The sequence below is a fragment of the Bos mutus genome, chromosome 1 (genome assembly GCF_027580195.1).
Source record: "Bos mutus isolate GX-2022 chromosome 1, NWIPB_WYAK_1.1, whole genome shotgun sequence".
Taxonomy (NCBI): Eukaryota; Metazoa; Chordata; class Mammalia; order Artiodactyla; family Bovidae; genus Bos; species Bos mutus.
This window is the reverse complement of record NC_091617.1, coordinates 97157597-97185154: the sequence shown is the minus strand read 5'-3', so window position 1 is coordinate 97185154 and position 27558 is coordinate 97157597. Positions and strand designations below refer to the sequence as shown.

The window sequence follows — 27558 nt, the reverse complement described above, 5'->3', positions numbered from 1 at the left end:
TCCACAGAAGAAATAAATGGAAGAATTTCTGGTAAAGGAAAACTAACATCAGATAGAGGAAACAGGTAAGTGCCAAAGTGTTCTCATTTAAAATAATTTATATTTAATGTTATGGTGACTAAGGAAAAAGTGAACTATATTTCAAGATTTCATCCATACTTTAAAATCAGTATAATTCTTAGTGAAGAAGCTAATAAAAGAGTAAAAATATATACACTTAGAGGAAATTTTGTAATACATGCTATTTATATACATTTTAATTGTCTCAAGGTTTATTTGGGAGTGAAACATGAATAAATAGTATTCTTTGTATCTTGAATAAAAAATAAAGCTGTCTCCTAGTGATGTCAACTTACTGTATCTGGAAATATTAATTGAAAGTTGAGGGGAAGGATAAATAGGGAGATTGGGATTGACATATACACATTACTATATATAAAAGTAAATAATTAATAAGAACCTATTGTATAGCACAGGGAACTCTAAACACTCTGCAATGGCCTATATGAGAAAATACTCTAAAAACAAAGAGTGGATATATACGTATGTATATCTGATTCACTATGCTGTACACCTGAAACTAACATAACACTATAATCAATATACTCCAATAAAAATATTTTTAACAGTTTAAAAAGAAAGTTGAGGAAGCGAGTTGTTGGTGTTGTTGAGTCACTAAGTCATGTCTGACTCTTTGAGCCACCATGGACTAATAGCCCACCAGGTTCCTCTGTCCATGGGATTTCCCAGGTAGGAATATTTTGGGGTGGGTTGCTACTTCCTTCTCCAGGGGATCTTCCAGACTCAGGGATCGAACCCACGTCTCCTGCACTGGTAGGCAGATTTTATACTGCTGAGCCACCAGGAAGCCTGAAGAAGTGGGACCCAATGCTAAAAGATATATTCTTTAGATAAAGATTTTTAAACATTTAGTCTTGTGAATCCACACAGCCAGAACCAAGTTCTGCCTGGGTTATATGGATGTGAATTATAATGTCAACTTGGGTCCACACATAAGTTCAGGTTTTATTCTTTTTTAAGGCTTTATCATAAGCATCTTTAACATGCTGGTACAGGCTCCCCCAAATAATTATTGTTTCCACTTAGTGATCCATCTTGAAATCCCTATTAACACACACTCAAGTTCTACATCAAGGTACAATTACTATGGAATGGGTTAGATTTAAAGAATAAACTTTCCGTAAACAATTTATAGACACTAAATGTCCAACCAAAACTGAAAGTATCTTGCAGCTTGACAAAGACGAAAATCTATCTGCTAAAGCTCTATCATTTAAAGGAAAAGAGCTCAGAAATCTCTCTATGGCAATTTATAATATTAGTTGTTTTCCTTTTAATGCTACATTATTTTAGTCAAAAATATAAATAGAAAACTTACCCAAGTTCTCTGATCAGGCAGTTGGAACTGGGAGCAAAATTGAAACAAAAACAAAAAAATTACTTCTGTATAGGTATCTTTATTGCAATCTATCCTTTGAGAAATTAACATTTATACTAAGTAATTTTTGCTTATCATGTAACTATACCTTGAGTAAAAGCCTTGGTAATGAATATTTTTATAACATGGAGTTTTCTCTATTTACCTCAATTAAATTTTAGAATCAAGGTTATAAACCAGAATGTTCTTTTTCCCAAGAAAGCTAAATACTACTTACTACCAAATCTTAGCAAAATAGATACTTCCTTTTCATTTGTTTCTACTGACTGCAAAACAAGATTCCTAAATTTTACTTTAATAACTAAAATGTAAGCAATTTCCTGAAAAAAAATCTGGTCTCTTATATTTTTACAGCATTAATGACAAAGAAATAAATACTCAAATGTGAATCACTGAGTAACAAAAAGGCAGTGTACTTGGAAATAAACTGGTTTCTATTAGCATGGGACCATCAGCAGTCTGAACGCTAAAGAATAGTAATGAAAAGAACTACAAATGTGTAGTTATTTGTGACAATTTATGACAAGACTCACTGGTGAAAATGTCAGTGAATTACTGGGTTGCCCAAAAAGTTTGATTGGGTTTTTCTGTAAGATCTTATGGAAAAATCTGAATGAACTTTTTGGTTAACCCAATAGAAGCTCTACAAGGAAACACAAATGTTATATCTTTAAAAACATCATTTTGCTTGTTTAAAGGGGATATATCTTGCTTTCTTAGGTTACGGTATCTTTAATAAGGAATATATACATTTTTTTGAGAAGGAAACGGCAACCCACTCCAGTGTTATTGCCTGGAGAATCCCAGGGACGGGGGTGCCTGGTGGGCTGCCGTCTCTGGGGTCACAGAGAGTCGGACACGACTGGAGCGACTTAGCAGCAGCAGCAGCAGCAGCATACACAGTTTTTAAGGATGAAAGATTTACCGCAGAAGAAATCTAACAAAACAAACACTTGTTGAAAGCAAAAGAAAGACGAAGGGCGAAAGACGAAGGGCAAAAGTCTTACATGATTTTCACATCAATATACACATGAGAACTTGGGAAAAGACCTTAGTCTTTTTCCCAGTTCTTGGAATACTGTAACAAGTAGACACTTTAAATGAAGAAAGTGAAGAGACTTTAAAATGAAGAAAATTAAAAAAGAACGAATAAAGCACAGAAATGGAAGTAAAATAGAGTTTCCATTGTCGATTAACAAAGCCAAACATCTGAAATTGAAATATATAAATAACTAAAAATAACATTTAAAGTACAGTAAAACCAAACAAAGGTATAATTTATAGCCAGTTTTATACTAGTATAATTGCCAAGTGATTCCTATGGCAATTCAAATGAGCTGTCAATGTGAATGCCAAGTACCCAAAATGCAAAGTACCCAATGAAATGGACATGCCAAAGATCACAGGGTAATATCATTTCCTCCATCTCACCTCCTGTGGCTGTCATCTTCTTTTCAAAATTATAATCTAAGACTCCAAATGTAATTTTCAAACACAGAGTCAGGGAGAAACCCTATACTACTTATTTCAGCCTTATGTTAAACTAACTTATTTATAAGAGAAAAATAGAAAGTGAAATAGTGCTCTAGTGGCCTGACAGAGCAAATATACTTCTCTAAGAACTGAACTGAGAGGAATTTAAACCCTAAGAATGATAAAGCCAGTATTTATCTTTTGATTCTGATGTATATGTTCCTATATGTTTTCTGTATTTTTGTCAAGGATTTTAAAAATACATATTTTCTTCTAAAAGGCAGTAAAATGGCCTAATAATTTATTTTCAATAAAATTTAATAAATATCCAACTTATTTGTATAAGTGAAAATCAAAGTTTTAGTTGCTCAGTCTTGTCCAACTCTTTGCGACCCGATGGACTGTAGCCTGCCAGGCTCCTCTGTGCTTGGGATTCTCCAGGCAAGAATACTGAAGTGGGTTGTCATTCCCTTCTCCTGGGGATCTTCCAACCCACGGATCAAACACTGGTCTTCTGCATTGCAGGCAGATTGTTTACCATCTGAGTGAAGTGTCAACTTTCATTGATTAGTAACTATGTACAGGGGAGGCAGGCGGGGGGCGGGGGGACAGAGTACAAAGACATACAAAAATTGTAAAATTTTTACAATCAGAGAATACCACTACAAAGCATTGACATATCTATCTATTTATAGGTTTTCCTTAAAGCATGGAAAACATGTGATCTCCTTTTAATTATTATAACAATCCTAAGAAATAGATAGAGGTAGATAACCCTGAGATAAATAACATTATTCTTATTCTGAAGTTAAGGATATAGAAGCCCCAGAGGGACCATCTGATTTGCTCCAAAATACTTTAAATGAAAACTGAAGTTGTGAATGGTCTTAACCAAGCACGTATCTACCTACAAAACGATGGCAAGCCCTGGGTGCAGAGGAGGCATGTCCTTTCATTTTGGTGGAATGCTTTGGTGTCCAACAAGGAAGCATCAAGAACACAGCAAGCATCCTTTCAGGTATTTCTAGATACTGATGTATTTCCACCAAAGAAACTGGGCTCAGGGGATGGCAGGAGGGTATTTTACTGATACTTATTCATAGTCAAAACAGAATACTTCTGCATCCAATAATAAAGAGAGCTTTTCCACCTCTAGATCCTTCCACATGCCAAAGTGAAGTGAAAGTGAAGTCGCTCAGTCGTGTCCAACTCTTTGTGACCCCATGGACTGTAGCCTACCAGGCTCCTCTGTCCATGGGATTTTCCAGGCAATAGTCGTGGAATAGATTGCCATTTCCTTCTCCAGGGGATCTTCCCAACCCAGAGATCGAACCCGGGTCTCCTGCATTGTAGACAGATGCTTGACCTTCTGAGCCACCAGGCTAGTCCTAAATAATAAGTAGTAAAGCCTGTTCTAAAACAGTTATTTCTGGCCCCAAATCCTAGGCAGTTTCTCTTTGTTTTAATTTGTTTGTTTGTTTGTGGGAAGGTGGATCCTGAGGCTGTGATGGAATTGATACAGTACTAGAAAGAACAAAAAAGTTCTGCCGAAACTTCAGAACATATGAGGCAGATTTTCTGAAAGAACAGTCCTCTTGTGCGTGCTCAGTCATGTCTGACTCTGCAGCTCCATGGACTGTAGCCCACCTGGCTCCTCTGTCCATGGGATTTTCCAGGCAAGAATACTGGAGAGGGTTTCCATTTCCTTCTCCAGGGGATATTCCCAACCCAGGGATCGAACCTGAGTCTCCTTTGTCTCCTGCATTGCAGGTGGATCTGCTGAGCCATCAGGGAAGCCTAAAGTCTGAAAGGACAGACTGCTCTGAAGGCTTGACGAAAATTGAGGGGCCTGAACATCTCTCAGGTGACAGTCTGTATGCCCTCTGTATCTCAGTGACATACAGCCATTACACACAAAAACAGCCACAGTGGTTATCAAAATAATGAAATATTTCTGTGGTCAGTGATAAATAGCCTTTGCCCCAACTATCCTGAATGTCCTCCTGCTGCCCAGGCCTCCTCCCAAAAGACCCTTCAAACAGCCCACCAGCCAGCAACCAAAGCATGAACAGTTGGCCAGCAAGGGCTTCTAAGACCCAGATCCCCAATGCCAGGAGCCCATTCTGATTGATCAGTATTCATGACATATGATGTGTTAAATATTTTACTGATCACTATTGGGTACTATTCTTACAGTAACATGCAGCAATAGTTAGTCTCATATAACAAGACATGACATTCTGGTGTGGGAAGGACACCCTCTACCACTGTGCTCCCATAGGTACTTTTTCAGTGATCTGAGTGGGTGATTGCTATATTCCCAAGCTCTATACACATGCCTCATCTTTTGCTATCCTTTGTCAATTTTGAGAATATTAAAACATAGCAGATTTTCTTATATCATTTGATTAAAAATATGCATATACTACATTTACAACAGCTACATGCACATGTAAAGATGTTAGTAGACAAAACTCCCCATTTTCTGAACCAGTAAATTTGCCTCAGCTAGCTAGAAATCTTTGAATTTCACAGAAGATAGGGACCTTATGCCCACTCCTTCATCGAATAAGCAAGGAAACTAAAAGCCAGGTTGACTGAGTCACTCAAAGACACTGAATCCTGGCTTTTTTTTTTTTTTTCCTCCCTTAAACTACGTACCCACAGCACTTGATTCTGAAATGATTAGTTACTAGATTTTAAAGATAGTTAGAATATAAAATAGATTGATTTATTGTAATTAAAACTGTAATGAAATTTAATATATTTTAATTACAGTTATAAGGATAACTATAGTATCCTTATAAGCATTTAATTAGAAAGTTATCAAGAGAGATACACGTTTTGTATAATATCTGACACAAAAATGCATTTTATGCTCAAGTTTATTAGCCCACGAGACCAACAAGTGCAATTCAGATCAATCTAAATGTAGAAAATAAGTACCTGATAAACATTTACTGTTTTAGAACTTGGTTTCCATAAAATAATTTAAGAAATTCCTTAGTTTTCTACACAAAATGAATACTAACTGGAATATTTCTAACCCTTTTCATACTAAATCATATATTGTTTCAGGTTAAAACAGAGAGAATGTTTGAGCAATGACAGATCTCTCCACTCAACCCAGAATATGGTATTTCAGCCCTCATACTTTATTGTCCAGAATTTGGGAAAGTACTTTTAAAAATGAAGAAAGAAGCAGTAGCAGAGAGGGTGAGGGTGAGGAGTGGGGTAAAGAGTCATATTCCAAGATGATTAAATTTAATTGTTTCATAGCTTTCTGTAATATAGCTTGCATAGACTTTTCCACCGATTTTATCAGAGAAGCATAAGTTTTAGTTTGAATATATTGGAACAGAACAAATCAGTTAACTCTGTTGTCAAACAGTTTCATAAAAGTATTGCTTATTACCTATAAGGAGCTTGTACCCTTAATAATCAGTAAATTAAAAATATATATATCATTAAGAAACCAGATTCAAGATGTTTATATATTCCTTCTTTCAATATAATTCTCCACACTTTAATTGATATGTAAACTAGTTTTTTTTTTTAATGACCAAAAATGTGGGGACATAAAGATGAACCAATTAAATAGCACTGCTCTATATTTTCTTTGCAGTGAGAAATTATACATATTTTGATAAATGGACACAACTCCATCCAGCAAATAGCTCTGTGTATTGTGGTGAATTCTTCTGCAATTACAGAACTTTGCTGGAATGCCCAGTGGTCTCTAGATAAATTCCTTCACCCTCTATGGTAATAACTTGTCAGGTAGACTCATTTCCTGTTTTTATCTAAGCACTAAAAGAACACAAATGACCTTCGTGAGTTTGGGACAAATTGCACAGTGATCCATTTCTTAAAATCGCAAATTTTTAAACATGAAAGACAACTTCAATATTTAATTTCTTAACTGAATTTTGCTCACTCCAAAATACGCTTTAGCTCAGTAAGTACTTAATAGAGAATAACTTAACACTGAAACCATATTATTTTTACATATATATATACTGACTACTTTTTCTTTAAAAAGTTTGGATTTTAATTCTGCTAGAATTTCCTGTGTTCTCCTACACCAGCGTCATAGGAAATCCTAATGTTCTCAAGATTTCTTTCATTTCATTGCACCTGCTTTTTCAGGATCAACAAGTTAGTTTACAAGCTTGAAGTCTCAAATTCAAAATACTTACTTGTGGGTGAAATAAGAATCCTGGAGAAGGCCTCAAGTATTTCTCTTTTAAAGCTTCAAGTGGGTCAGTTAGTTTTCTTTTCTCTACTCTGAAAGGTTAAAATTAGATTTTGGAGAAGAATCAGTCTCACAGATCAATCCCTGCATAATCGCTGACATTTAAAACAGCTAACAATAAAGCAAATGGTAGGTTGCCGGGAAGCACACTAATAAAAATATAAAGACATCTGTTTCAGTTCTTGAAGAATACTCGTGGCACTTCTAGGTGCTCAAAGAAAGAAGGTCCTTTTTAAAATGGAAAAATCCTATTGAATGAGTAGTAACACTAATAATAATGAGAAGGAAATGTTAAAAACGAAGTCATGAAATCAGAGGCATCGCTCACAAGTTTGTATCTTTCCATTGCTAATGTAGACAGAAATGCTGGCTGATTTTTCAAAAGCAGGTGAAGAAGGTTCACTTTGAAAATTAAAGTCATTTTCTATCAATAAGGTGCTCCCACAAATCATCATTCTATTTTTTCACATTTATGAATCCCAGCAGGAGACTTTCTAAGCCTACTACACACCCTGCTAGCCGCTGCTGCTGATAAATAGGGTAGGTGAAAGAGGGGTGGTCAGAAGAGGATAATGAACTTTTTGAAGATAATTTAGAAGTGTTTGCCATTCTATTTTTTATTAAGCATATAGGAAATGACATCGTGGATTGAATTAACTTCTTTCACCAACTGTTGGTGATTTCGTTTTAAAAAATATTCAGTAAGTATACTTTTAAAATAGTTTCAAACTGAAAAGAAGCAGCTTCTGTGCTAAGTCGCTTCAGTTGTGTCCAACTCTTTGCAACCCTACGGACTGTGGCCTGCCAGGCTCATCTGTCCCTGGGATTCTCCAGACAGGAATAATGGAGTAGGTTGCTGTGCCCTCCTTCAGGGGAATCCTCCTGACTCAGGGATGAAAGCCGGGTCACCTGCACCTCCTGCATTGGCAGCCAGGCTCTTTACCTCTAGCGCCACCTGGGAAGCCCAGAAGCAGCTTCGACTTCTTGAAACTGCGTATATGTCATGCTTTACATATACTCTTTCACTTATTGAAATCAGTGCCCTTATACCCATTTTATGGATGAAGAAAACTTTCAGACATGAAAAAGCTGAGATTTCAACCCGGGTCTTACACTAAAACTGGGTTTAGGTCTTTTATGAGTTTGGTGAAATGAGATGCCTAAAGCCACAAGTGAAACTGTTGTACCAGAGAGAAGACTGAGATTAGAGTAAGCAGGTGGAAGGCTGGGAGATGACGGAGAAGAGTGGAAGGGGTATGCGGATGAACTGGAAGTTCATTGCCATTGGGAGGGTCTAAGTTAGATATGCAGATGACACCACCCTTATGGCAGAAAGTGAAGAGGAACTAAAAAGCCTCTTGATGAGAGTGAAAGAGGAGAGTGAAAAAGTTGGCTTAAAGCTCAACATTCAGAAAACAAAGATCATGGCATCCGGTCCCATCACTTCATGGGAAATAGATGAGGAAACAGTGGAAACAGTGTCAGACTTTATTTTTGGGGGCTCCAAAATCACTGCAGATGCTGACTGCGGCCATGAAATTAAAAGACATTTACTCCTTGGAAGAAAAGTTATGACCAACCTAGATAGCATATTCAAAAGCAGAGACATTACTTTGCCAACAAAGGTCCGTTTAGTCAAGGCTATGGTTTTTCCTGTGGTCATGTATGGATGTGAGAGTTGGACTGTGAAGAAAGCTGAGCACCGAAGAATTGATGCTTTTGAAGTGTGGTGTTAGAGAAGACTCTTGAGAGTCCCTTGGACTGCAAGGAGATCCAAGCAGTCCATTCTAAAGGAGATCAGCCCTGGGTGTTCCTTGGAAGGAATGATGCTAAAGCTGAAACTCCAGTACTTTGGCCACTTCATGCAAAGAGTTGACTCATTGGAAAAGACTCTTATTCTGGGAGGGATTGGGGCAGGAGGAGAAGGGGACGACAGAGGATGAGATGGCTGGATGGCATCACCTACTCGATGGACGTGAGTTTGAGTGAACTCCGGGAGATGGTGATGGACAGGGAGGCCTGGTGTGCTGCAATTCATGGGGTCACAAAGAGTCAGACACGACTGAGTGACTGAACTGAACTGAACTGAACTGAAGAAAGAAAGCTTGAGAAATTATCTTCCAAAGGGCTGAGACATATCACTGAATTGGAAATACAACCTTACTCACTGTGTGTAATATATAAGCTACACACAAAATATGGAAGACCTGTCCCTCCCTCCCTTCTTTTTCTTTCTCTGTAAAAGAACTGCCACATAAAAGAAAATACAGTCACTGGGTGGGCGGGGAGGTGGGGTGGGGGAGTGCTCAACATGGTAATGATGGCTTTGAGACGTTTTTGTTTTGTCCTTTCCTATGCCCCTTGTCGTGTTCAAGTAGGGGTAGTCCTTAATGAACTGGTAAGGTTTCTTGGTTAACTTATGTAATAAAGGTAGAAAAAGAGTTTGAAGTGAAAAAGCTTTGCAGCTCTGGTACCTACCAAGTTATAGGTGCTCAAAAAAATATTGTGAATGAAGAAATTGAACAAAACTGTCTTCTGATTAAAAAAAAAAATTAGGCAAAAATATCAAATACTGCCAGCTTAAATCAGTCCAATAAAAAATTGTCTACATTTTCCATTAACTCTTAACAATGTTCATGATTTGAATGAGAAAGTAAATGTGAAAATGCTCGGTAATATTTAAAATATATCGTAAGCACTGTTATTGTTGTTTCTACACTTTGAAGAAAACTAGTATTTAACAACTGAATCATTCTGAATGGTCCAGTGTTAACTGAGAACTGGACCTAAGAGCCTTTTTATTAAGTATATATTTCCCCGCCCTAAAAAATTTTGGATGCAAAGGAAATTGAATAATGCAGGCATTAGACACAGATGCGTTTTTAAGCCGATCATTCACATCATTTACAAAGCATTTTTGTGATCAATATTTCATTTACAGGGGGCTTCTAAGAGATTTCCTTAGAAACAGAATAGGACCAGCACTTATTAAGGTCTGTGTTGGTAGCTTAATAAAGAATAAACTCTCACCCTGTCCCATTTCATTCCAAATAACCTGACCCATTTAAGTACCCACACATATTTGCATTAATCCTTCAGGAGCCTCATTCTTCCGCCACTTGACAACTTGCTTTAAATATGGCTTTCCCATATTTTCCACTTAAAAAAAAAATGTGTTTAAAAATAAATTTATTGTCAAGGGAAAGAACTCCATGGGTCTATTCCAAAACCCCAAATTCAGAGACATCCAAAAATAAGTCCAAACCTAATGAGTTGACTTTCTGAATAAAAAATGAATTCACCAGATCAAACAACTTTACTCTGTTTTATAACAATAATAAAAAATGGTTTGTTAAAAGTCGTAACTTTAGAGTATAAAAACCACCTTTTGTTTGTCCGTCCACACTTAGCCGTCTCCCAACCTCCCTTACCTGTAAATAGGGTCCATAAAGAAAGGAGTGGGTCTAGCATGCTGTAAGGAACCATCGGATGCTGGTCTTGGTTCAATGTTGCCTCCTTTCTTCTCCCCAAACACGTGGTTTTTACGAGGCTCAGTCAGCTTGGTTCCACTGGCTCTACTCCTACTGCCCATACTTAGATCCAGGGGCTGGTCTTGGCTTGCAGCCGGGGTCGCTGAAGGCTTGGCAGGTACTGGGGTTAAGGGCTTCTCGTCCTTGCGTTTAGTGGTGAGATCAAAGGGAGACTCAGAGCTTCCCTTCTGCAGTTTCTTTACTTCACTTGGTGATTGGGGCTCCATTTTCAAAGGTAACGATCTCAAGTCTCTATCAGGAAATGGGTACATTGATTGAGAGAATGCTGGAAAAAATGGGAGGGGAAACATGGAAGGGTAAGGTAAAGCTCCAACTTTTTTGTCTTGCAGCCCCACCAGTCCTGTTGAACCAAAGTATTTTTCAGCAATAGAAGCAATAGCCTTTATAGAATCATTCACAGCTCCTGACACCGCAGTCTGCTCCTCTAAAGATGGTGAGAAAATGGAATGATTGCTGTATTCTTTCTTATTATGTATTGAAGCCAGATTCTGAAGAGGGCTTACTTTGTCTTTGAACATTTTACCATTTTCTTTAAATTTCTCTTTATCACTTTCAATGTCACTTTCCAGATCAGAGCCCGAGGTTGTTTCCAGGTCACTGCCACTTGGCGTACTGACATCATCAAGGTCACTACTCTCTGACTGGTCACTGATTTTCTCAAGGGGCCTCTCTTCAGAGGACCTCTCGGGCTGGAGCTCCACTGGCTTATTGTCCCCTACAGGTGGGTGTTTAGATAGTGCCTTCAAAATATCCTGTGTAGCTGGCAGTATCTGAGGATGTGTCATGAGGGGACTTTGACTTTTGTTTGTCTGTTCAGTACTTGACAGTCCTTTAACAGGAGAACTAGCAGGTATCAAAGGAGGCCTGTGGTACAAGCCGGAAGGAAACAGACCAGGGAAGCTAAAAGAAAATCCAGGAGCTGTTGGAAAGGTAAGACCAGCAGGATGCCTATTGGCGCCAAAATAGTCAGCAAGGCCCGGGTTGGCATGACTCATATTAACCATGGACGTTTTATCCATAGCTGGGGTTCCAGGAAGTGAAATGCCTTGGCCAAAAAATCCACCTGCCGCAAAATGGTTCTTGCCCTCACAAAACCTCCTGTGTTTATTTAAGGAAGACGTAGTGCTGAACATTTGTCCACAGTCTTTGCACTTGATTTGGGTTCTGCAATCAGCATGCATGCGCTTATGACGACAAAGGTTTGAAAACTGAGTATAGGATTTATGGCAGACCTCACCTGTGTGCAAACAACAAAAAAGAATCTCAGGCTTTATGGCAATTGCTTCTGAATTTAGCAAGTATCACAAGTGGTTTACCCCAAATGTCAATTAGGAAGCCAGGAAAAGACGTTGGAGGCACCAAAGTGGTGCTCCAAACACAGAAAACCCCATTTCACTAGATTCCAAAGCAAGGCATCCAACCTGACAAATGTCTTGAGACAGCACAAATATTTCATATAAATATATATAAATATTTGTCACCCCCACTACATCACATTTTGCATCATATTTGTGTATTCAAATATTTATTAAAAAGTCAAATTCCAGCATGCACTGATTTCCCAACCCAATGACGACACCAGCAGAATCTTTACAACGTAAATTCTTAAGATCTGCTAAACATGAAACAGTACAGGAATCCCTTTAAAATTTTAGACCATTTATAGATTTCTATATTGTAAGCACCAACACAAAAGAAAACAGCCTTCCCCTCCCCCAGAAACTTCACCTTTATTCCCTCTTCCCTCGGGGAAAAAGCCTGTGACTGCTCTACCATTATTTAATTTGTATTATATCATATGCTCTCATCATTCACACATCAAAGCCACACAACAATGCACATTGTGTATTCTGAGGCATTTTTAACAATCATTTTCATGATTTGAGAAAGACTGACATAATTTACAATGGCGCTATTTTAAGCCTGCAAAGGAAACTAAATTGAATGTAGCCCATCCTGCATTGCTGGTTCCCATGAACTATGAGCACGTCCTCCGACTTCCCCTCACACCAGTGGTTGTGCTAACCTTCCTGCATTTATGAAACCCCGTCCTTGGGAAACATGTCCACTTGTTGTCATATCTTCACGGGTTATCTTGGGGCTTGACTCGTATGCGGTACTGCCAGCTACGACAAGCAGGGGAGAGTGCATGGAATGCTCGAATCCAGTCAGGGTTCAGTAGTGGGTGCGGCTGGAAATAACCCTCTTCCCCCAGAATTTGCCAAAAAAGTAGAACATCTTCTTTCTTATATATGTCTGAACAGATCTAAATATATTTTAAGATCAAACTCCTTGACCCTTAATAGCTCCTTTGCTATGTAGGAATCCCACTTACTCCACAGTCCAGCAAGATTATAGTATCCATTTCCCAAGTATCACATTTTTACGTTACTTTACTAAAGATGAGTCCCCTTTACGTGTGACCTTACTTTCATGCTTCTGTTCACGTTAATCCATGCAGAAACATGATATGCCTTGTTAATAATTGTTGAAACAAATATAAGAAATCAAATTGAAGATAAAACGCAACATTTATTTCTTTCATGTGATGACTGCCTTTAAACTCCTAAGTCAAAACAATAACAACTAAAAAAAAAAAATTCAAAGAAGATTTTATGAACCTTCAGTCATGCAAAATTCATCCGGAACTTCAGTTATCCCCTACACCACCAAACAGGAAGTACCAAGTGATTCCATATCTATTTCTTTTACTACTAACAATTAAAATGCATTGCTACACATATCAATTGTGCTTAGTAACATTACAGGAGCTTTCAGCTGTGGGATGATTCATAACATTGTAGAGACTAAAACATGCATTTTAACGGGAAGAGAAAACGTGAGTTATTTGTTTTCAAGTCATTCTACTGGAATATTCAACAGAGTGTGCTTTAAAAAGATATACTAGTTAACCATATACAATAAATACACATACTATTTAAATTCTTTGATATAATAATTAAAACCATATGAACTAGAGGGTAGAAACATGAGACTTTCACTAGTTATACTAATTCAGCTATGAGAAATAACAAGAAATAGTAAATAAAATGATGGAATTCTAAACGTGCACTCATTACGAAAGTAACACCCCTCCTCTGGGCCATTAAAAGTCATTGAGAAAATATCCCGATGGGTGTTCGAACAAGGTGTAAGGTTTTGAAAGGTTTGTAATATTTTGGCAAAGAAATATTGCTCTCTACACTTCTTCCTAACAGCGAGAGAGGTTTCAGAAAATCAAGAGTTCCTCTATATGGGAGTAACAGAAGGTGCATCTGACTTTCTGGTTGGAGGCTCTATCACACTGACAAACAGTATTTCTATCAGGTCTCCAGAACTTAGAATCTGGGATGTCTCCATCGGCAGAGGCTTTGTTTTTCTCACTTGAAGGCCAAGCCTGGCCCACCACAAACCACCAAACCTGCAGGTAAGGGGCTCAGCTGATGCTGAAGTCTATGCTGTACTGTAATTTTCTCAGTAATAAGGAATTAGCCAGCAGTTAACATTGAATGTTTCTACTTATTAAACAAATTAAGAGGTATTTTGAATATATTCAGCCTATTAGAGCATGTGGTTTCTATTTGGGAAGGCTGGAGGTTTCTGTAAAGGCAGTGAGTAATTACCTTAGCGCTGGTGACTCTGGGCTCAAGCTTGGCGGTACACTGTAACAAGAGACAGTTGCCATAAACACACCAGTGGGGGTAAAGCGTGGTGTGTGGCCTTCTGGTGAGAAACAGATATCAACTCTAGGTGAACCTCCTCCACTCCAAAGTCTCCACACCAACTCCTCTTTTGTTCTGAAATTACATGGCTATTATTCATAATTACCCTATGGTCCTCTGTCAGATTTTATATTTGAAGAATGCCATCTGCTATTTAAATTTACCAATAATTACTGAAAATACAGTCATGGGAAATAGGTCTGCACAATCTGATTGGGAAAGGATACCCTATCGTGTTTTAAAGTGAAACACTTGACTTCAACACAATTAAAATTCCATATCCCAGAATCTTAGATGATAGGAATTTCTATTTTTTGACTTTTAAACAGTATTGAAAGCATTAAATGGGTGATGATAATTTGTGTGATCAATTCCTCTCTATTTCCCACCAAAACATAAATGTATCAAAATGTATTTCTGAAAAGTCAGAAATAAATGAATTATGTATGCCTGCAGTACCTGTAAGTACATTTTTAGGGCATTACGACCTAGAGTCAGGAATGTCTTTTTGAGACAAGAAGTCTAAAATTTCCATTGTATATTTTATTTCCCATGACTTTCAACAGAGCTTCCTCGAGAGAGAATAGAGCACCCTTTTGTTTCTCTGCTAGCCCTTTTCAATCCACCCAGGGAACAGAAGAACATACGAGCAAAACGGGACGCTAGCGTAAGCTGGAAAGGGAAAGAAAAGCTCTCATGGGGCTCGGAAACACAAAAGAGAGCTGTGCAAAGGTAAAAAGGAGGTGTGTTAGTCTCTGGCATCTCCATGTTGGCACTGAAAACTAGGTTTTTTTCCATCAGGTCCTGTAGTAGTGTCTCATATACCTATTACAAACCATCAAGTAGCTGTCAGAAAAACTGTTTTGCAAGGATTCCCAAGTCAGAGGATTTGCCAACTCCTGAGTATGCTTCATCCAGGCCTGTGCTTATCTGAATCCAAAACCTGTCTTGAAGTTTGTAACACAGCTCAGTGACTCACTGTGTTTATATGCCCCGCTGAGCCATGGAGAAGCCCAGAGTTGTTGCCCAGATGGACTGAGAACAACTGATTTTCCATATGAAACATTTCAGCACAATACAGAGAACAGGGGCGGGTGGACAAGAGAAGAAGCAAAAGAGGGCTGAGGTGGACCTGTCCCGAAGACCTTGGTTACAGGGACAGTCTAGGTAGGTGGTCAGATTGATTGTTCCCTGAAAATACACTGTCTGTAAATTTGCTTGAGTGCATGGGGTTAGAGACGCAGCATGTCTAGCATCAAAGTAAAAGTGTTCTGCTTTTCAAGTAACTGAGAACTACTGATCTGCAACCTATGATCAACAACAAAGGGTAGATTAAAGGGTCTTTTATTCCCCCTATCCCCTCCCCACACCCTCCACACACACAGTCCTAAACCTACTTGCCAGATGAGGTTCTTCTAGCTCTTTCTGACCCAGAACAGGTTTTTCTCACTTCATTTTGTCTAGTGTATCTGTGATTTGCTGTTTTACAAACCACACACATTTCCAACACAACAAATCTCACAACCTGGGGGACTTCCTTCACATTATTTAACAATGTGTCTTTTCTCTACCTGTTACTGATCCCATCTAAAAGAAAACACCCCAGGGATCATAGGCAAAATACCATAGATCTGGTTATAAAAGATTATCTCATCATAGAAAATAGCCTGACTAGATGAGACCGTAAATTGCTAATGCAGAGGCCCCCTCATTCAGGGCCACGCATGGCTCACTCTCCTGGTCACAGAGCTTTTCGGATGAGAGACAAATGCAGGAAAGGGGGCTGGAGTGTTGAAAACTTACAGATAAAGGGCTTCACACTGCTGTGGATGTGCTTGTGTTGTTTGAGGCCCGACGAAGTGGCAAACGTTTTGCCACACTCGGGGCACGCGTGGGCCCGGGCACCAACATGCTGAGAGCGGATGTGCCGCTGAAGGTTGCTAGGGTCCGTGAAAACCTGCTAGGAAATGAGTACTGATTAATCAAGAAACTTCATTCTAGGACACAAGAAAGAAGACCAGGAATGACTCAAGAAGGGATTGTGTGTGTCTGTTTAGTTTTTGTTTGTTTTCCCCAAAGACCAAAAGAAGGTCATATTTCCAAAGTGTGAGCCTCTCGAGGGTCAGGACTGTAAATTATTCAGCTCTGTAGACTTAGCACAAGTATCCATTAGTATCAGTTGAACGAAATAATTAATGGCATTATTAAAGCATTTTCAAGGTCTTCTTGATCCTATTTAGAGTGAATGGAATTGAATAATAAAATACAAGCCATGATATTATTTAAAATGGTGTACTATTTCCATCCTTTAAACAAAGATGTACAAAACTGGATGGATTTTGCCTAAAGCGTCCCAAATCTACTCGAGGAGTTCCCTTAGGGGTTAAATTCTAACACTGTGTTTTATTAAGTAACCATTAAACTAAAATGGTTCCTTTGGACATTGTACTAAAAAACAAACAAACAAAAAAAGGAAATAGGGTAAACAAAAAGCTACCCACACATCTGGAAGCAAAATACGTCTAAAGATAGTGTCAAATGTCACAATTTCCACATACGAAAAGATATTCAAATATCATGAAAATTTTTTGAAAAGAGAAATCAATTTTCATGACACCAGGACATCTTTTAGTTAATTGAGGAACATGAAAATTTAATGACGTGAATTGCTGTTCCCATAGTTAAGAGTAATGGTCAAGGTGAAGTGTTTTCAATTCGCTCTTACATTGTTCAGCCCAGGTCACTAAGGAACTCCACTTTTAATTAGAACCAAGTCATAATTTATAGTGGGGACTTGGGTGGAAAAATCTGCAAGTATAGGAGTCTCCCATTCTTTCTGACTAGGCATTCAGAAACTGTATGTAACTTCCACACAAATTGCTATTAGAAGAAATCAGTAATGTGCATGGGATAAAATGTTCATTCTCCATAAAGCTATAAAACAACCCCACTCTGGAAAGCCAGTAGCGGAACCAGGAATTTACCAAGGATGTCTGACACCTAGTTCTGGAACTTACCATTAAGCCTTACTTCCTCCCTTACAAAAATAAAAGGGTACCCACTAAGTGTTTTTGTACACTGTACTAATGCCTTGCAGCATACAACACTCAGTCTACTTTTCTCAAGATATTTATAGCTTCCCTTCTCACGGCCTGCTTTTACATATCGCAGCAAATGATGGATTAGGAGAGAGCAGGACGACAGAGAGAGGCCAAGCAGTCTGCAAGTTCACTGTACCTTGGCGCAGTTCTCACATTCATAGTGCTTTCCACTGTCATGTGACATCTGATGGCGAATTAAATTGGACTTCCAGTTAAATGCTTTGGGACACTGATCGCACTTGTATTCCCTCTCTTCAGTATGTGACAACATGTGTTTCTCCAAGCTGTTAAGAGAACAATTGATTTAACAGCACATGGTGACTAAGAACACATTAATAAACAGAAAGTCATTTTCTTACTAATCCAACTGGCAATTAAAGAAAGCAGAGGGAAAGGAGTTGAGGCAGGGAAGAAACAGAGGAAACAGGCTTGCAATAGACAAAAGTACATTTTATATTCCCTGGACTGTGCCTCTCAGCAATACAGAGAAGTGCCCCTGTTGTTAAAAAAATAAATCTGATTCAGCTAGCAGGAATTAGGTGCCAATTTAGGGGCATGATAAACAACTAGCTGTTTGTCCAGTTCTGGATTCATTACACAATTCTAACTGCAACACGTACTGCTGTTACCCACTTAATTCAAACACAAACACTCAAACCAAAAACATTAAAAGACTGCTTAAGAATATGCAGGAAGCTATCCTATCTAACGTATATAATTGCTACATTGACAAAGGCACTTTTATTCCTACCTATATTACCAATGGGAAAGTGAACTGTAAGTGAACTATTCAACAAGCCACTTCTTAATACAACCAATACAATAGATGGTCGCTTACGGACCGATGAATAAATATACAAGTGCGTAGATAAGGTTGGATGGCATCTTCGATGCAATGGACATGAACTTGGGCAAACTGTGGGAGATGGTGAAGGACAGGGAGGCCTGGCGTGCTGCAGTTCATGGGGTGGCAAAGAGTGGGACACAACTGGGCGACTGAACAACAACAATATAGAAGTAGCTATAGACACTGATGGAAACACTACCTGGAGAGAATATGTATGTATATATCTTATAACCTAAGGTCATATATACATATACAGCCTATGAAATAGGGAGGAAAGAAAAGTATATCACACTGTAAGCAGATGCACTTGTAAAGTCCCGCCAAAGAAAAACAGGGTTAGAATTTTCCCACAAGTATAGCGTCTCTGTTTTAAAACTTAAAATATTTTACCTTCTCAAGTGTTTCCCTGTCTCACTAAAATTTGAATACAAAATCTTCATGAATATAATGAAAATTAAGTATTAAAGATAATGGGTAATCTGTGATATTCAGAAGATACTGGCAACATTTTTGTTAATTAAATACACACATATAACACATTAGGATGCTGCTGCTGCTGCTAAGTCACGTCAGTCGTGTTCGACTCTGTGTGACCCCATAGACAGCAGCCCACCAAGCTCCCCCATCCCTGGGATTCTCCAGGCAAGAACACTGGAGTGGGTTGCCATTTCCTTCTCCAATGCATGAAAGTGAAAAGTGAAAGGGAAGTCACTCAGTCCTGTCTGACTCTTCACGACCCCATGGTCTGCAGCCCACCAGGCTCCTCTGCCCATGGGATTTTCCAGGCAAGAGTACTGGAGTGGGGTGCCATCACCTTCTCCGACACATTAGGATACTACTCTCAAGTAAGGTAACCAGAACTCCATAGAGAAATAGCCCTTTTCAAACTTGATGCATGAAATGCACAAGATGGGCTTCAACATCTTGTTATGGCAAAAAGCAAGAAAGTTACAGATCATGGCAAAAAAAAAAACTAGGTTGCCAATCTGAAGAGACACCTGCTGCCTAAAGATGGGGAAATCTAAGCATCACTAAGAATAATGATCTCACCTTTTAATGATAATAATACTCAAAAACACAAAAATGAAACCTCACCAGTTACCCCGTGAAGATGCTGAGAAGCCAAATCATTGTTCTGAAAACTAGTAAGAAAAGGGGAAAACTCATGCACATATCTTGCCCTTCCTATCTGAACTGTACTGCAGGGGAAGCAAATAATCAAGGAGGGGGAGTTTCTCTGCATAGAATTAATCCAGATAGTAAATACTGAAACAACAGGGGGATTAGAACACATTCATTTTGCAGCACCTAAAGAATTAATTAATCCAGGCAATCCATCATATGCCTCCTAATGGAAATACATGATAGCACCAATGAGGTATTCCTCTTAAAACACTGAGCCTAAATCTGATCACAGCTTGCGATGTAACTATGAGTATACAGGAAATAGAGCGGATGGATAAAGATGACCAAAAAATACCAAGGGGATATAACTAGTAGAATACAGCCAGGAGGAAATGCTACAGAAAAAAACACTGAATTTCTTCTATATATAAACTATAATGAGAAAGAGGGACTTACTGACTTTGATTGGGGAAACCTTTAAATTAAGAAATAAGAAGGACACAAACCAATTGCAGTGATGGACCTTATTTTGATCTTAACATAAGCAAAACAAACTCTAAAAACAATGAAATAACTGGGGGAATTTGCTCACTGACTGAATATTTGATAGTAATAAGGAACCATTATTTTTAAAGTGAACCTATGTTTTACATATTTTCCACAGACACACACTGAGCTATTTATAAATAAAATGACATAATGTCCAGGATTTGTTTCAATAACCCAAAATGAGTATAGCTAAGATAAGACTGGTCTTGTGTGACAATTACTGAACCTGAACACACTACCATCCTCTCTAGCTTTGTGGGTATTTGAAAACTTCCATAATAAAAAGGTATTAAAAAAAAGTATCAAACATGCAAGCACTGTTTCTTCCCCATGTTTTATTTTTCTGTGAGATGAACACTCTAGGTTTGAGAATCAAGTAAGACTTGTGTATGCCTAGAATATGTTACCCAGTGGCTGTATACACTGTGTCCATGGCAGTGTTTGCGAAAAAAAATGAAATGCCCTTTCTCATATCATGACAAATTAGAAACACGTTTCCATATTTTTCTCTTTCTCAGTTTCCTCCTTCCAATTCTATTCATATTGGAACATGAACTTATTTTTCCTGCCCTATGAGTCAGTCAACTTGGTAATGCTATTTTATCTGAGCACCAACAGCGATATCTCTGTGAACAAAAAGTACCAGGAGAGTACAGGTGTGTGGAGTCACAAGAATGGCCCTATCTTTATCTACAATATGTAATCCTCTGTTTGTTACACAAGCTGAAATGTTAATCAGAGAGTTAACAGAAAGATATTAGCAATGGCAGTTAACATTGAATTGAGTCAGGGACATCTTCCAAAATCGTTGTGTGATTGCTGTTCTTACTATTGTCTTCAGCAAACTAACACAGCCTGTCATTTCATGACATGTATTGTATTCCAATGTTCTTAAATCTTAAACTCTGGAACCTAGTGGTAAAAGAATGCCCTGTACATTGAGATTTTTCCTGTCTCCCAACTCCAAGAGTATGATATTTTTTAAAGGTATAGTGCATGGTACACTCTGGAGGACATATGTTAAGTTAACCTTAAAAGTCTATTCCAATATACATTGCTGCTGCTGCTGCTGCTAAGTCACTTCAGCCATGTCCGACTCTGTGTGACCCCATAGACGGCAGCCCACCAGGCTTCCCCGTCCCTGGGATTCTCCAGGCAAGAACGCTGGAGTGGGTTGCCATTTCCTTCTTCAACACATGAAAGTGAAATGTGAAAGTGAAGTCGCTCAGTTGTGTATAGCCCGCCTGGCCCCTCCGTCCATGGGAGTCTCCAGGTAAGCGTACAGGAGTGGGTTGCCATTGCCTTCTCCGCAATATACATTAGGGGCGGACAAATACTGTTTGATATCAATTATGCGAGATACCAAGAATAGTCAAATTCATAGAGTCAAAATGTACATTGGTAGGGGCCAGGGACCAGGTGGTGGGTGGGTGGGAGGAAGGGATGGGAAATTATTGTTTAATGCGGATAGAGTTTCAGTTTAAGAAGATGAAAAATTCAGGAGATGGGATGATGGTGAGAGTTACACAACAGCAGAAATGTACTTAGTGCCACTTAACTGTACAGTTAACTATGGTTAACTGTATGGTTAACTGTAAGCATGTTTTATATGATGTGACTTTTACTACAATGCGGGCATGCTCAGTTGATTCTGACTCTTGGCAACCCTCTGGGCTGTAGCCTGCCAGGCTCCTTTGTCTATGAGATTTTTCAGGCAATAATACTGGAGTGGGTTGCCATTTCCTTCTCCAGAGGATCTTCCCGACCCAGGGATCAAATCCATGTCTCCTGCATCTCCTGCACTGGCAAGTAGATTTTTTTACCACTGAGCCACCTGGGAAGCCCCTTAACCACAATAAAAAACATTAAAAATACAAGTAAAATACAATAAAAATGTAAAAACAAACAAGAAGTATAGATAGTAAACAACACAAAAGGGGGAAATGATAGCAAAGTAAGGCAAATTTTCTTTTCTTTGTTTCTTCTAATCCAGCCTAAAACCCATATTGCTCCCTGATCATTATCAGCTATCAGCTAATCAGTGATAGAAAAGAAAAAGGCAAGTGGTTCTTACAAAAGCTTATTTTCACTCCTTTCATAAACATAAAAGTATCCAGTCAGTCATTAATGAAACTTCACTTTTCAAAGAATTTTACCCCAATTTATAGAGCTTGGCTTAGACTTCTGAGTTCTTTCCATCTTTTGCATGCATATCAACCTTTGTTTCTTGCCCCCATGTTTTAGAGGGTGGGCTGCCCAGATGACACTAGTGGTAAACAAACCTCCTACTAATGCAAGAGACATAAGATATGTTGGTTTGAACCCTGGGCTAGGAAGATTCCCCTGGAGGAGGGCATGGCAACCCATTCCAGTATTCTTGCCTTGAGAATCTTGCCAGTATTCTTGCCATGGACATAGGAGCCTGATGGGCTATATAGTCCATAGCGTTGCAAAGGGTTGCTGAAGCAACTTAGCATACATTCCTTTCTCAATATTTTACACAAAAGATACAGAACAGAATAATATACCATGTCAAGAAAGGAATTCTCATTTGCTTAACATATAAAGCAACAATATCAGATTCAGTAAAGTGGAAAATATTCAGGGCATGTAGGTTCTGCACCGGCTAAATTATATAACCCAAATTATCACTTGGATGATCAGTATCAGGTTGCACAGCGACATGATATATCCATCTGACTGAGCTACCAAGAAGTGAGTTTTGAGAGTTCACCCAATGCCAGATAATTAGGTTTCCTTATTGTTTGCTACTGAATGTTTGACTGAAAGAACTAAATTGACAGTTGGTTTCGGCATAAAGTAGCATTGACTTAGGCTTAATCTTACACCCAGAGTAAGAAGGTTCCTCCACCTAAGAAGTATTGCTACACACAATATTTTAGTGTTGAGGATGTCAGTTTTTGTTTTATAATGTTGTCCAATACTTTTGATAACAAAATAGAAGGAAATATACTTACCCTCTGACATCAGAGATATGGCTTTACAGTATAAATACTTTTCTCACCTGTTGGTATTTAGTGATTTCATTTTGGCTTTTAATTTGGACACAATATATTTAAGAGATGTGCTGTGATTTTTTAAATTACAAATCCATGATTTGCCAAACATATATAACAGATTTATTCTCTATGTGGGTTTATGTTAAGTACTAAAGATGAGTTTAAAGGGTATTGGGAAAGCCCTCTTAGTCACCTGAATGGTTTCTCTCTAATAGCTAGATGAAGCCTGAATTTTCAAAGCTAGAGATTCATTCTTTTGACTCAGTCTCCTCAAGGAATAGGTTTATACTTGATGCTTTTTTGGTCATCAATGAATTAAAATGAATGACTACCATATGAAATCCTTTCCTATAAAAAGAGAGATGCAGGGCAATCAACAGAGGGGAAAGGAGAAGGAGGAAGGGGGGCACTAAGGAAAGAAAGCACAGTGAAAGAGGTGGAAGGTCCAAAACAGACTGTGAGCAATTCACAGCCTTGAGTAAAGCTAGCTGATGTACTCCCATAGCCATTTAAATACTACGATGTCATGTCCACTTGAAATCCTGGTTATAGGTCCCAGATTTAAAAGCAAAGTAATGAATACAATTATTAAAACTGCTTGTGGAGCAAGGCAAAAACCATTAGGTAGGAACAAACATACAACTTACCCACTGGTTAAATATACTTCCCAGTAGCTCAAATGGTAAAGAATCTGTCCAAAATGTGGGAAGCCTGGGTTCGATCCCTGGGTCGGGAAGATCCCCTGGAGAAGGGCATGGCAACCCACTCTGGTATTCTTGGACAGAGGAGCCTGGTGGACTACAGTCCATGGAGTCACAAAGAGTCAGACACAACTGAGTGACTAACACTAAATACCTCTCTGATCTGAAAGATCATGTTGCAGTGTAATTATCAATATGGTTTGCAAAATATGGGCTTCCCTGGTGGTTCAGTCAGTAAAGAATCTGCCTGCAATGCCGGAGACCTGGGTTCAGTCCCTGGGTTGGGGAGATCACCTGAGAAGAAGAAGGAAATGGCAACCCACTCCAGTATTCTTGCCTGGGAAATCCTTATAGCCAGAGGAGTCTGGCAGGCTACAGTCTATGGGGTCATAAAGAATTGGACATGACTTAGTGACTAAACAACAAGGGTTGTTGTTTTCTTTAATAGAAAACAAAACAAAACAAAACAATTGTTCCTGAATTAAATTCACAGGGCTATAAAAAGTTAATATGTCATTGAAATGTGATTTGTTTTGTTAAAAATACGTATCAAAGAATTATTTCATTTAGATCTTGTTTATTTTTTTCTTCCCTTTAAGACAATTCAACATTTTCTTCACTGGGCATGTTTCTGTTATTCTTTTATATGTGAAATTTAGATAAATAGTAGAAGTTAAATCCACAGATTACAGTGACCTATCAAAAGACCATCTAGCTTTCCTTAAGTATCAGAAGTTTCTTTTTTATCATCTAAATGTTTCTAGAAAGTAGCTTTACTGTTCAGTATATATAATTAGATTAATCAGCACCACTGTTGCCTCCTCTACTCTTGACTCATCCAATAAGTTACGTTTTACTCTAACGTTAAACTTTCAGCTGCCAATTACATTCCATAAATAATAATAATAAACATATTATCTTCTCTCTGGCATCAAAATAAGTAATTCCAACTTCACTGCAAACATTTTACAGGTGAGAATTTACTGGGGAAAATGACTTCCAAACCTGTGACTAATACATTTTTCCAGCTCATTGTTGTTCCAAATTTCCCATCTGCACCAATTCTGAAAATTCAGCATAAACAACGTTTTACTTCAGAGTAAACAAACACGTTCTGGTAGTGGAGCATGCCATGTCTAACCTTTGCAAATCGGGAAACACTTGGTCACATTCCTTACACTCCTGAATCGCATGTATCTCTCGGAGATCATTTTCACTCTCGAGCTTTTGTTGGAAGTCGTCTTCTACCATTGAGAAAGCCGAATGGGGAGTGCTGCATGGGAACTTCTGGTGATCTGCTAGCTCGGCCTTGGACTCAAAGAGCTGGTCACAGTCCTCACAGCGGTACTGCCGTTCTTCTGCGAAAATAATTCAGGTGTTATCAGAACTAGGCGATCAGGAAGCACTGCCACAAACCAGTTCTTATCGACTTATGAAAGACATAATAGAAATTATTGGGTTGTCCTTTGCACCACTCCCATTTTAACATGGATTAGAAATAATAAATGTAGAGAAGCCAGCACAGAGCCTAGAATTGTAACAGAAGTGATCACTGGGGAGCCCAAATAGTCTTCTTATCAGATAAAACTTTATGATGAAACTCTTCCAGGTTTTAATATTCTCAGGATATATAAAGTCATAATGACCGTTTACCAAGCATCATTATGACCTCAAACCTGTTCATGGATAATTGATTGTCCTAAAACTTGACCGTGAGGAATTACATATCAGATTTGTTTCCCAACTTTCCGATGAGAGTACTGAAGCTCAGCAAGTTCAGTAACAAATCAAGAATTATAGAGCTGAGTAGTTATGTCAAACTTTGAACTGTTCTGTCCCATACCCTTCTCACAGTGCCATGTTACCTGTAGGGGACATAGGAGAGTCCCTGTCTGAGCCTTACTTAAGCCTGGCTAACATCAATAAACTTGGAAATGCTTTAACGTTCATCATTTCTTATAATGGGACATGGCATGATTTTAACACTTTTCCAGGCTCATTTATGTTCCCCCCGGGTCAGTGCTAATTGGCATGGCTTTGCTAAAGAGCCAACATATCATGAATTTGCACTTTAAATCAGTAAGATAAATAAATGGTAATAGTGGGAGGCTAGAGATAACAAGGTGATAGAGTGTCAGGTAGCGACAGCATTGTTTCTGTTCTTTCCACTGGCATAGCTTTTAGCCCACTCAGGAGGCTATAAATGCTATGCACTGATCACACCCACGCAATCACAGAAGTCCTGCAAACAGCTCACAATGCTGAAAGACACAGAGGACAACGCACAACAGGATACACAATCCGTGCTGCAGACCTACAGCCAGGACCCATAGCCAGTTACTCATTGACTGAATGTCTTTGAGGGAATATTTTAGTCACCTACCGGATGTGAGGCGTTTTGCTAGGGAAGGGATACATAAGTAAGCCAAGGGGATACACATGAGAACAAATAGTGTGATACATTTTATGACAGATCCATGCATAGGAACTAAGGGAGCCCAGAGGAATGTGCCAAATCCATCCATCCTGGGGGACAGAGGTTTAGAAAAGACTTTGTAATGAGGAAAACTCAGCTGAGTTGAGCAGGTTGAGGGAGGAAATAGCATGGACCAATGAAGAAGGCAAGAAAGAGCAAAAAAAAAAATGTAGGCTCATAGAAAGGCAAAGCTGTAGTAAAGTGTGACAGGTTTATAGGACGCATGTAGGGGAGGAGTGGGAAATGAAGTTAGCGAGGGTAGCAGGTTACTAGGGGCTTTTTAGGTCCCTGCTAAGAAGGGTACAGAAAGCCACTGAAAGACGGAACACCCCACTGCAGCCTGAGAAGCCAAGCAGCAAGATCACTGGGTCATCATTGCTGTAATCCACCACAATACTGGTTTAGATTAAACTAAACCAATAACACAGGGGCCCGAAAGGTAAAGAAATCAGTATGTAGATTCAGTGGGGTTTGTCAGTTTTGGACTTGGTTAAAGAAGAGGGAGGTGTTCAAAAATAAATCACCTCAGCTGTAAGACGGGTTTCTCAATAACATCAACTAGGTAATGGAAATATTTCTTATAGTCTGTGACACTATTCACATGTTTAAGATCTAACTTTAGGATCTCAGCCAGCAGTCTGAACACAAACAACCTCCAGGCCACATAATACATGAAAAGGCATAGGATTTAGAGATGGCAAGACCTTGGTTTGAATGCTGACTCTACCACTTTCTAGACAATTTATGTAGTCTTATGTGGCCTTGTTTCCCTATCTGTATAATGGAAATAGATCTTTCTTAAAGTTTGCTCTATGTCTAAAAGACTACAGAGGACAATGAAGAGCCTATACTATCTAGCATTCAGTATGTGTACAAAGCATGTATTTTATTTTCTCTTTCCTAAGAAACATTAACTCCTAGGAGTATGAAATAGAAATCACCATTTAAACATTATAGACACTATATAATGTATCTGGTATAAGTATGGATATGGATATGACACATTGAAAATAAAAAGCAATGGATGTGTTCAAGAGTATTGTAAACACAGGTAATTTATGAAAAGTAGCCCTAAAAGAAAAACAGTCACCTCTGTTTATACTTTTCAGAATAGTACACTAAGTATTTATATTTCAAAAAATAATTATTTGAAGAGCTTTTGAGAGCAAACATTCACTGATTAAAGTTTCCTCATACCAGAGAAAGCCCAAATTATATTCATTTTTATCATCTAAGCAGTCCTTGTTGTCAGAGCCCTTTTCCACTGTGTCAGGTTCCC

General features: G+C 38.5%; 1 protein-coding gene across 10 annotated transcripts in view; it reads right to left on the bottom strand.

Annotated features, from left to right (window-relative positions):
* MECOM (MDS1 and EVI1 complex locus) overlaps nt 1-27558 on the bottom strand; it is a 627600-nt gene that overhangs the window by 24845 nt on the left and 575197 nt on the right. For 5 of the 10 annotated variants that reach the window (XM_070373588.1, XM_070373558.1, XM_070373581.1 and 2 more), the window contains 6 exons: nt 24945-25161; nt 17698-17845; nt 16264-16420; nt 10619-11975; nt 7132-7219; nt 1400-1426 (listed from right to left, as the gene is read on the bottom strand). In XM_070373588.1, the coding sequence (XP_070229689.1) occupies nt 1400-1426; nt 7132-7219; nt 10619-11975; nt 16264-16420; nt 17698-17845; nt 24945-25161 (1994 nt within the window). The remainder of the gene's footprint in view (nt 1-1399; nt 1427-7131; nt 7220-10618; nt 11976-16263; nt 16421-17697; nt 17846-24944; nt 25162-27558) is intronic. The other 5 variants (XM_005908168.2, XM_070373609.1, XM_070373567.1 and 2 more) reach the window with 5 other exon arrangements.